Source organism: Limanda limanda, chromosome 2 (genome assembly GCF_963576545.1).
Source record: "Limanda limanda chromosome 2, fLimLim1.1, whole genome shotgun sequence".
Taxonomy (NCBI): Eukaryota; Metazoa; Chordata; class Actinopteri; order Pleuronectiformes; family Pleuronectidae; genus Limanda; species Limanda limanda.
Genome location: NC_083637.1, coordinates 30,179,337 through 30,191,586, shown reverse-complemented (window position 1 = coordinate 30,191,586; position 12,250 = coordinate 30,179,337). Strand labels below are relative to the sequence as shown.

Sequence of the window (12,250 nt, the reverse complement as noted above, 5' to 3'; positions counted from 1 at the left end):
GGTTTATTTTTTATAGTCTTTGGGGGGAACTTGTTCTGGTGGCACATTTTCCCGTGGGGAGGTGAGCACTGGCATGAGTCCTTTTCAAAGCTTTATTTTATTTAGTGCAGGTTGCTTGGAGGTTGTTTCACAAAGTGAAGAAGGTTTTGAAAACGGTAAAAGGCAGGAAGTGGAGAGGGAGTGGGCACAGGACCATGGGCAGAGTCTATATCCACTGAGCCTATAGGAGTTATGAGGAAATTTTGCACACACAGCTGTTTGCTGATGATGCTGTTAGGGTTAGAGGAGGAAAGATACACTGGATTAAAATGGTGCACGGATTTACCACAAAACACTGAGTGTCAAACAATGTTATGTTATGTAAGAAGTGGCGAAATCTGAGAAGTGCATTCATTATGGAAACACACCCATCCACATGCTATAAACAAATTGTATATTTCTGTCCTATTAAAGTGAATCCTTTTATATTCCTACAGTGACAATACGATTGTCATACATCATTATCAATCATAGACCTGGTTTACTTGGACACCAATATTATTGACTGTTTTCTGAATAACACATATTCCGATAATGATGTTTACATGAGTATCATAATAGACGTTAATTATGACTAAGCCATTACATCTAATTACAACCTGAGATAGTTTCATGTACAATACTACAAAATACAATTTTGGGGGTTTTCTATCCAATTTGGCCAAAGGTACAACTCCCTTTCATTTTTTCATATTGTTTACACCCAGGTCACTCGGTAACTGCCATACATGTGTCGATGCTGTGAAAACTTCAATAGGCTGTAGTAATGTGATTAAGATTATTAAATGTCTACATGATACGACTCAGATCGGCATATTCCACATGTCTTAATTCATTTTTAGCTTATTCCGAGAAAGACTCGAAGATGCTGTTTACATGGCAGTGTCATATTCAGACTATTGCCTTAAACAGATTAAAAAAGAAAACATTGGTGTCCATGTGAACATACTTTTATAAACAAACAATATCTAAATAAAATGAAAGAAGACATGAATGACACGTTAATAAGGGATGTTATGAAATAAAAACAACCAATCAGTTGTGCTGTGTGTGTGTGTGTGTGTGTGTGTGTGTGTGTGAGTGTGTGTGTTTAACAGGTTCTAAATCTCCTTATCCACCACGGATAATATCCTCCAGATTATAATTACAGAGCAGCTTCGACAGAATCTCTCGGAGGCTGTGCTGCACCTGCTGAATGTAAAACCAGTCAAACGCTCAAACGCTTAACTTTGTGTGTGTGTGCACGTGTGTGTGTTTATTCAACTTGACATATTCAGTCACCTAAATGTGTGTCACCGTTCACAGTTTGAAAGGAAAAGTATTCAAAAGCACAAAGATTATTCCACAGCTTTGTATTTTGTTCTGATACAGACAATGTTTGTTCCACATCCTTCTCTCTTTGAAACATCCAGAGTATTACTGTTTCTTCTTTTTTTCTCTCATGCTTTTGTCCCAAGTCTACAGGTCTCTTGAGTGAAGCAGCTCCTGGAATAAACACCATCCAAACCATAAATCACCAGGCCTAATAGCTTACATTTACAATCACAACACTTTTGCATCTGTGTGCATGTCGCACTAATTGGGGCAATTTGTCCCGATCATTTTGGGGACATAGCGCTGCTCTGCCATTTAATTTGTAGGACAAACAACTTGCAGTTTCAAAAGCACCGAAGAGGCGCAGAGCAGTTGCTGTAAAACAACGTGTAGCTTATGTAAAATTATGTATTAGAATTTGAACATGACACTTGTTGAATCACCTCTGGATATGCTATTTTCCTGATCGATCCGTCTCTGAGTAGCATCAGCTGCTTTATAAGTATGTGCTACACTTGAAGTAGATTGTGTCTCAGTTTAGGAGTGAACTTTTCCAAGCAGAGCCTCCGGGATGTTTGCATCAGTGTCCTCTCTGCTTTTGTTTTCTGGTTCCTGATTGAATAACCGTGTCTGTTTTTTTGTCTGCTCGGATCATTACAGTGATTATGGCTACGAGAGACGGTCCAATGGAAATTGCAGCCCAGCCTTTTGGTTCCATCCATCATCGATGTCCAGGAGTTGCACATCAGGGATGACTTTCCTTAACAGCACTGGGTAAACACAGGCCCGGACCGGAGCAGACTACAATCAGCACTCAGTCTCAATTGTGACTTTCAGGCACTGGGTGAAATGAATAGTGCATTCATGTTTTATAGGTCAGGGTATAAACCACCGAGAGTGATGTGATCTGCTGTAGGAGGAATAGTGTGTTCAAGTCATAGTTTTGAATTGCCAGAAATAACAACAACGATGTGCGGGTCATTACTCAGGCATCCCTTCCCCCACCTTGTACGAACATCAATCTGCGAATGAGCTTGCAGACATTTAGCCAGACTCGAAAATGGTGACCAATTCATGTTTAATCTGTGTAGCGAATCAGCTGATGACTCCACTTCAGTTGAAAGCCCCACGTATAAAGAATACAATAATATCAGAAATAGCTTGAAGCCATTTTATGGAAAACCTACCCACGTGAGAGAAATGTAGCTTGGTCAGGTTCAGCCTATGTTAAAGCGTCTGGAACATTGACAGTCCCTCCACATTTTAGATTTGCTGTCAAAGAACAACCTGTTTGTGTTCCTGTTTACACCCCCCCACACACACACACACACAAACTGCATCCATCAGAGTGATCGTTTCTTACCTTCGAGGAGAAAGTGAAAGTGGCCTCGATATTATCTTTTCTAAATGAATCTATTACTGGTCCAGGAACAAAAGTCACTTAGTCGGGTAATAAATGACAATAATTCATCTAATTTAATTTTTTTACGTCTGAATGTAGAATTTAGACAAACAAACAGTCCAAGGCATCTTTATCAATTTAAACAGACAATCATTTATTAAAGTGACCATAATCTTGTTTTCCAATCTCACTTAATTATTTCACAGAATACTTTACAATCTTTTTTTTCATTTTAAATATCATGAGTTTTATGCTTATGCTTTTTTGTTTTTTAGTTTTAATGACCTTTTGATTTGATCCTGGATTGTGAATAACTTTTTGAAGTCTTTTTTCAATGTCATCTCTCTAGATACATCATTGCTCATGCTTGTGAGGTTTGATGATGTTGTTTGACATATTACTTTGATTATGCTATGTGGTATGTTCAGCATGTGTGAAGAGTCCGTGGTACAGGTGCTATAAATAGCCACAGCCGTGCTTAACGCTTTCATGTGAGAGCATATCTGCGGCGCTGTATGGATGATTGCTGCAGAGGAGATAAATCTCTTGCACCATTTATAACACAGAATCAGGTGCAGAATGCTGCTACTGTTTCCTACAGTTTTACTCTAAACAAGGTTGAATGAATACGAGCACTTAATGTACTCCTGAAAGACATCGAGCAGAAAACCTGGGTTTGTGCCTCCTCATGCGTCTCAGTAATTATCCATTGGTGTTTTCCCGACCTCAGCTACAGGAAAGTGGTGTCCAATAACTGCACAGCTGGAGTCAGTGTGGAGTACACGGCCAGGAGGCGACAGTGTCCCATCCAAGCTCCCAAAGGTCTCCACCTGGTCACCAGCGAGGGCACACTGACGGCCACCTTGGGCACCAATGTCACCTTCCTCGTGTTTCTGGAGGAGGTAAGATGTATACCTCCTCTCACTCTTTTCTGAAGGCAAACATGGGTAATGACAGAATTAGTTGTATTTTCTATTTGACTCACTCCCTCATGTTTTTTTCATTTTTTTTTCTTTTTAGAATTCAGTTTTGCCTTTAATCAGACTTTCCCAGCAGAAGTTGCTCTGACACTAGACCCTCAGTCACTTTCCCTTGTAGATCTCCTGCTAAGTGAAAATCCAGGCTTACACAAGACATATATGTATGTGTGCCTGGTGTTGGCAGCTATGCCTGCTGCTTCATCACACTTAAGAAAATGTCAGGTGTACTTTGGCTTGAGTCCTCTGCAGCAGGTTGGACTCTAGCTATGTGACTTACTCTCGCTCTCTCTCGCTCTCTCTCTCTCTCTCTCCCCTTTCATGCTTAAGTCTGTCCTATCAGTACCTAAAATTATACTTTTTTTAAATGTCTGGATGTTTTTTGTGGAGACTGCGCTGAGCCCTGACCACGTGATATTCATGCAAGGCACTTATAATATATGTTTGTATACTAATATTAGAAAATTTAAAAAAAGATCCAGGATAAATTGTAATAGTTGAACAATTCCCTTTAGATGTTTTCTGGTCTTTACAGTCAACAGGACGGTAGCAGAACTATTTGTTTTAATTTATAACATCAACTGTATTTGTTGAAAACTAATTTAAAAAAAAGTTTTCATTTCAAATTTAAGTCTTCAAGTTTAATCTTTTTTTTATCACTTAAATTGAATAAGGAAATCATTCAAATTAAAAAGTTATATTTATAGCAAACTGTGACTGAAAATATTATTACATTTGAAATTAAATTAATTTGTTGACATTTACAGAAAGTTAGCTTTCAAACTCTCAACTGTGCATGAATTCATGACCTGCAGGAACAACCAAAGACTTTATCCCTGCAAGTGTCGTGTGTCCTGCAGCTGGTTTGGGCAAAGTCTTAACTTCCAACCTGAAACTGTTTGTCTGCACAGGGAGACGGAGCGAGGACAAGCATCAACCTGGACTTCGGAGACGGCCACGCTCTGACCTACTCCAACGTGAGCTCCATCGAGGATGGCATCAAACACATCTACAGGGCGGTGGGAATCTACCGGGTGATCGCCACCGGGGAGAACAATCTGGGTTCGGAGACCGCCATGCTGTACCTACATGTAACATGTGAGAGGAGTTTTGTATTATTTATTTGGATTGTGTATTTATTTAGAAAAGACATCTTTCAGTTTTCTTGCGCTCCTGGTTCCAGCTCATTATGCTTTCCACTTCCTACTACAGCAGTACACGCTCCCCTACCATAACCAAACAAACAAGTGAGGTAGAACAAATCCCATTACACTTCCACTCAAGTCAACTTACGCTTCGCAGCCACTCAGCGCACTGAAGCCTAAGCAGCCCCGTATGTAACCGGGCTGACCACCCCTGGTGAATTCACAGGGTGACAGATGCAACAGAGCTGACTTATTGATCAGGGAGCACTGCTGCCCCCACCAATCTGTCAATCCTATGTGCCAACCGTGCAAATAGAGCCACCACAGGCCCAGGAGTGCCACAAATGAAAAATAACACACAGATGGCAGCCAGTGGTCCCAGTGCAGGGGCGAATTCTGAACAAACTCTCCAACCCCTCTCCCCCTACTCTGCACCAACCTATAAACCCACTCTCATTTCTCTCTCTTCGTGAAAAACGCTAATGTTGTTTTCCACATTTTTACGTTCCTTTTTGCACATTGTGCTGCAGTTTGTTGATGTATACTGTGTGTGTGCCTGAGTAGGTCAGCTGGAGTATATCCATCTCTCAGCTCCCTTTGTGGCGGTGAGGAATAAGGAGGTGAACCTGACTGCTGTTCTCTGGCCAAGCCAAGTGGGAACGGTCACCTACATCTGGTGGATCGGAAATAACACCGAGGTAATGTATACTCAGGACTTTCCCGCTTCTCTGTCACCAGTTGGCTTTTAAGTAGGTTGCTGACTCTTTTTGTTGAGCTACATTTGTGTGTCCAGGTTGCAAAAAGATGTGGTTTCATTAATCAGCTGTAATTACAAACTGCAAAGCTTTTTCACATAACAAGATATACCAACTAACAGGCTTAATGGATATAAAAATGTAAATGCACTCATTATCTTCTCACCACTATGCTGATGGAGGGCTGGGTGAGTCCACAAAACACTTTCAAACACACCTTCAGTTGGCTCCATCAACAACTCCAAAGCTGCCCCAGCTACATTTCACAACACAGTGCAGTTTAATGAGCAGCCATTGAATGCTGTTGGTACTTACCAACAACAGCTTAGTGCCAGTGATGCAGCATCCAAAACCCAGGTGATTCCTGATGTTTCCCTCCGCTGCCCTAACATCCTTATTATGCTGTAAGCTTTTAATATTGTAATTTCAGCTAAGATTTAATGTTCATGCTCATTAGTTCTCCTGTTACTGCTGGGGTTGTGTGAGAGCACCTTCAAAAAGTTGGGCCTTTACCCTCCAAATGTAATGTAGCTCTATAACCATTTGCTCTCAATGGGCAATTACTTGTTCTAAATGAAAGTACTGTGCATCTGCAACTATAATGTAATCATGCGAATCATGAACTGTAATCTGCGACTGTAAACAATACTTCTGAGTTCCAAAATCTCTAACACACTAGCAGAGTGTTGAGACGGAGAAACTCAGCCTCCATCTCTCTGGACCAACAGATGCTCTCTACACTGGAACTGCTCCGCTTGCTCTTTGTCCTCCTATTTGCAGTTGTGTAAATGTGTTTGTTCAGCACCAACAGGGGCCTTCCACTAGGACAGCCAGTTATGTCAGCTGGTAATAAACCACAGCAGTATTAGCATTTCATAGCTATCGGAAGAACAAATGGAGACGTGAGAAATGACTGGAAATAGCTGCTGTTGTCACACAGGGAACTGTCTGCGGGCTGTGATACTGTGTGCAGCACAGGGCGGATTGCTGCAAAGTTCCCTGTGTATGCTTGTGAATGCATGTGTGTTTGTGAGTGTGCCAGCAGGCTGACACCTCTGTAGTGTAAATAAAAGCAGTGGTAGGATGTTAAGCAGCCGCTGATAAGGGTCTCTCTCGGGAAGCCCCTGACTCTGACTCTCTCCCTCTCCCCTGCCTTCTCTCCCCCTCTGTCTCTCTCCCCAGCAGCCAGTAATCACCCTAGAGGGTAGTGTAGCATGCATGTTCTCCAGGGAAGGCATCAACACAGTCACCGTGCAGGTGTCTGCAGGGAATACCATTCTGCAGGACAGGAAAACCATCGCTGTCCACGGTGAGCCCACGCTGACTCCATCTCCATGGGGATTCTGTAGCTATGTAAACACGCTGAAGAGATGTTTCACCACAGTCTATACAGTTATAAACACATAGGTGTTTTTCTCATCATTCGAAAAAGACCATCCTGCTTAATTTTAATGAGGTCTTAATTTTGTTGATGTTCAACATAACACCTGCTCCCCATAAAGGGATTTTTTAGAAATGGTTGTTCTTATGAATAAGGGTTATTAATAGATAATCAATTAAGTAGATGATCAGACAGGTTAAAAACAAACCAGCACATTACACAAACTCATTTGGAAGAGGAAAGTCAGAGGGATGAGTTCTGACCTACCTGCCTGTTAACTGTCTATTTTTAAAACCCATCAACGTAAACAGACTTTTTGCTTTAATTTGAACACCCTTGCCATCGCTTTTAGAGCTGTGCACGTTGAGCACCAGCCTTCATTTGGGAGCCATTGCCTCCCCAGCCGCTCTCTGAAGACCTGTGATCAGGGCCTTTCGGTTCTTCCTCGCTCCAGGCTCAGAACTAAAGCAGAATGTGCTTTTAGAATTGGGCCACCCAACTTTGGAACTCTCTTCTTTTGGCGCCTGTGGACTTTTATTGTTATTTATTATATTATTTATTACTATTGGAACTAAACCAGTCAGATGCAGTGGCACTGGCTTTAACATTGAGCTCATTGAGCAGATCAAGTATCAGTCTGATGTGTTTGATTTAAATTAAACTCACTTCTTCATCAGTGCCATTACACAATCCATCGGTTATATACTCAATTCTTCCATCACCAACTGAATTGTTAGTTCTCCAACAATCCCTCACATACCGGCTAAGTTATTGGATAGCTGAGTTTAGCTTTCAGGTACTTAGAACCTGTCTGATGGTTTGATCTCTTGTTGGACTAGATCGTACCAAGGTTGCTTTATCCCCCAATCTTAACATTTACTTTAATGAGCTCTGAAATCCTGGCATAAAAAGGCTGAAGAACAAAGTTTTAACAAACTGACTTAGAGTTATCCTTTAAACAGATGGTAATAGATTTTGAAACGAGAGATTGAACCCTGCATTTCATGCCAGATGAAAACTAAAAAGCATCTCACACACATTTACCTCTCGGCAGAATACTTCCGATCTCATCTGCTCGCCTTTTCATCAAACCTTGACGACCACAACCCTGATGTCGCAGAATGGAGGCTGGACGTGAGCCGAGTCATCAAGAACTCTCTGATCCAGGTAAAGCTCTCTCTCGAGTCCTTTCATGGAAACCATTGCTTTACTCTGGTAAATACTGTCACCGCCTGACTGGACCTCTGACGGTGTATGAGTGCAGCGTGACCTCCCAGAGGCTTCTACACATAAATCTGACTTTTATGATGATAAATGACAAGGCATGAGGGAGAAGAGGGGGTAAAAATATAGTTCAAGAGCATGCTGATTGCAGTGGCTTGCACACAGTCTGTGAGTTCAGGGCCATACAGTAACAACGCTAAAGTGTACAGAGGAATAAATGTCAGTATGTGTCTAATGTGTGTTTGAGGCTCTCCTGAAGGGAGGCTCGGAGCCGAGTGCTTCGTGACCTGCGATGTGCGGCACATAATTCAAACCCATACATGACACGTCAGGCACAGATTTTTCCCCATTAACTTCATGTTGTTTTACAACATCCTTAGAACGTCAATATATTTCCGATCCCGAGGATGAAGCACTCTGAACCTTGCATCATATTTTCACACGTTTTGATCCTGCAAAATCAAAACTGATGCCAAAAATACACCCGGCTCCTCGGTCTTCAGTGAGCTTGTCTGTTTTGTTATTTGTTATTGACATCGTTTTCTCATGACAACCCCCGCCTGGAAGGCAGAACATAAAAAAAAGACTGAAAAATAAAACTTTCAGATGAAAATATGACCTGATAACTTAAAACTGTCACATTCACAGGCTTCACTGCAGCACAGCCACGCACGAGCTAAAGGAAGAACCAGGGGCTCCGGCAGGAGTCCGTGGAAATATTCAGTAAATTAAGATCTCTGTGTATCATTCTATCAAACAGGCAGAGTTGAACATACGTGTTTAAATGATACACACATGATGCCATCATTTTTTTTAGAATAGAATATCATAAAATGTGATAATATACATGAGCATATTGTGGTATGATGGGCCATACAATAATTCCGTACAGGTTCTGCTTTCCAAACACATTTAAATAGATTTGCCAATTTATATTTTGGAGTAGTGCAGCCAATCTACTGTCCATTCTGACATGCATGCCGATATTCTTGTAAAGGATGGGGCTGTAGCTATCATGAAGAAATAAAAGGCCAGTCAAAAATATAGGACAGGTATTTTGACCTATTGACCCACCTGGAACATATTTAAATAACTCACATTAATATGCTATAATGTACGTGTCCATTAGTGCAGTAATCACATCCACCAGCGTAACAAGTCCTGTTAGTCTTTCAGGTGTTTTTCACATAAAAGCTAATTTTCAGGGCTGGTGATAAGTATTAGCCAACTATTCCCCTGCTTAGAGCAACTATGGCCACTAGAGGGCTTACGAATTATTTAATTGCCCCCCCCCCATGTTGTAATGAGCTGAACATTTTCAACACACTTATAACATACACGATATGTGTTTTGCAACATTGTTTCATTGCAGAGATGGGTCTCTCTCTCTCTTGCGCTCGCTCTCGCTCTGTTGCACTTTCTCTCTCTCACGCTCTCTATCTCTCGCGCTTGCTCTCGCTCTCTGTGTGTATTTGTGGTCCTATGAAAGAAATCCATAAAATTGTTAACATCCACTGAAGAAGTGATGTGCGTTGCTGCATATATACAGTAGCATGCATTGTACTGTGTGTGTTCATAGGTCAATCACAACTATGACACAGTCAATAGTATTGGTGGCATAGAGGCGATCAGATCTAATTCTGCTTTTGGCCCCTCAAAGGCTTGAGCCGGCCCCTCGAAGGTGCCATGTTCATCTATGACAGACAGCTTTAACATTGTTAGGTCAAAAGAACAAAGCTGAATGTTTGACCTGACCCTTTCTACAATATACAGGGCTAATCACAAATGTAAGTGGTAATATAAATTCCTGGTTCTCTCTCTCCCAAATAAGGGAATAAAGGCCCTAGACACATTTCAAAAAATTGGAACTAGAATTTATGGAGGGAAAAATATTCCAGAAATATATTGGGTATCATGAGGAGGACAGGCAGTGTTTTTGTCCGCAGTCTTCTTCTCAAGCTGCTAACAGTCCCAACAAGCAACCCTAATAAAATAGGGCAGCCTGCATGATGCCCCTGCTGCTAAAACTTTGTTTCTGTCAGTGTTTGCTAATAACCGAGGGCAATTCAAATGAGAATATGAACATTTCATCCACAGAGCGTTGTCTGGGTTTTGGAAATGTTTCGTAATCGAGAAATATGTCATCAGAGATATTCAATTGTATAAATCAAACTGAAGTCATAAAGGTGTGTGGGGACAACATTTTGAGATATTATTATTATAATTTTAATAATAATTATATATTGTTGTTATTATTGTTACTGTTATAATTATTGTTATTGTTTTTTATTGTGATTATTATTAATGTAAAGGAATAGTTTCTTATTTGGTGGAATAAGCCTCCTGTACTCTGCCTGTGACTTGCTCCCATCCGAGAAACAGTCCAGAGGATTTGGGTTATTTTAAAATGAAGCGAAACACTTGCTAGATTCAGATTTAAATCAGACACTTGTCACAGAAAAAAGTAAAGAGGATTTTGAATCTGAGAGAGCAGTCACTCTCAGCTTTTTGGTACATGTTTCATACTTGTTGCTACTGACACATTTCTGTCTGTACCAGAATCATGTTGAGGTTCTGTACCCAGCCGAGCCTGAGCCCGGGGGACACCCATTGTCGAGCTCTTTTAACATTCCTCTCCCTCATGTTCCCCTCCAGGCCACAGCCGTGAGAGAGGACAAGCTTCTGGTCGCCGTCCTCCCAGGTTTACCAACCGCAGCAGAGTTTTTCCTCCTGCCTGACAAACTGTTAACTGAGGGGAAGCCAGAGAAGACTGTTGCTCATTTGGATCAGGTACAAACAAACGTCTCCATCTGCTTTGTCTGCTAACATGTGTATAAAGAGTCATACCTTTTCCCTGCCATGGACACTATTTGTGTAGATGAATGGATTTCACCTTTTTAAACCATAGTTTCATGCACAAGTTTGAAGCATTGTGTCCCATTTTTCGACTTCATGAGTCATCAGCGAAAACCTTTTTTACAGCAGTTTGTCCTATAATTGCCGCCTGAAAAGTTTAAGTTCCCCCTTCCTCCAGGAGATGTCAGCATTGATCCACTGAAGCATGGGGATTTTTTTTCTTTTTTTCTTTTTTTCTAAGGGGCTAATTCTAGAAGACGCCTGAGGAATATCTGCAATAGACTCATCAATAAGCCTGACAAGTATTAACAAGTTATCAGGGGAGGGACTTTTTTTAAACTCTCCAGAGTCGCATCCTGTGTGGAGTCTTGAGGTGGGAGTGGGGAGGTGGGGCTGTGGGGGGGAGGGGGGGGTATCTTGGGCCTCAAAGGGACCTTAAAAGCCAGACAAAGAACAAGTGATCAGTCCACTAAATCACAGCCGTATCAAGATTGACTGAATCAGCTCTGAGCCTCATATAACAGATAATGTCTGATAATAATGTTGGAGCTGCTGCCGGGGGGGAAGAAACCCACAGGCGGGAAGAAACCCACAGGGTTGATCAGCTGGAACAATCATCTGGCCTACAAGGCAGTGATACATCTTTATTCAAGGTTGGCATCCTAGAAGTGTAAAGCAAGCTCTACTTGTTTGAATGTATAATAGATTTACTGACCCTGGTATACATTAGGGACAAAGTAATTAGCGTGGTCTAAAATTAAACTGTTTAGAAATATATAGGAGGGAATGGAGGACTTAGCATCATGCTTTGCCAAGACAGAAATTACTCGAATCATTATTAATATGAAAAATGAGGCAGATAAGATATATGACGCCTCTTTCAAGCAAATACAGAACGATCTGAAAACTGAGGATTTTGTTTTGTTTGTCTGTGTCTTCACTATGCAGCTCCATATCTGCTTTGTTTCATGCGTGCAGATTAAAAACAGACGAAAAAGCTTTATGATATTGGACAAACACGAGAGATTTATAATTGGGCGAATTGAAGAATCTATGTTGGGGAATAGACTGAGAGTGCATGAGATTGGATTCTGGATTTCTATAGTTTACCTTCAGGTCAGGGTAATCTTTCTGATTTATATCAAAGTTGGATGTTT

General features: G+C 41.2%; 1 protein-coding gene across 1 annotated transcript in view; it reads left to right on the top strand.

The window, feature by feature from the left end:
* The window catches only part of LOC133019231 (VPS10 domain-containing receptor SorCS1), a 151,670-nt gene that overhangs the window by 135,482 nt on the left and 3,938 nt on the right, over positions 1–12,250 (top strand). The window contains exons 17-23 of the mRNA XM_061085637.1: positions 2,014–2,127; positions 3,486–3,657; positions 4,644–4,830; positions 5,442–5,575; positions 6,818–6,941; positions 8,068–8,180; positions 10,893–11,027. Of these exons, the coding sequence (XP_060941620.1) occupies positions 2,014–2,127; positions 3,486–3,657; positions 4,644–4,830; positions 5,442–5,575; positions 6,818–6,941; positions 8,068–8,180; positions 10,893–11,027 (979 nt within the window). The remainder of the gene's footprint in view (positions 1–2,013; positions 2,128–3,485; positions 3,658–4,643; positions 4,831–5,441; positions 5,576–6,817; positions 6,942–8,067; positions 8,181–10,892; positions 11,028–12,250) is intronic.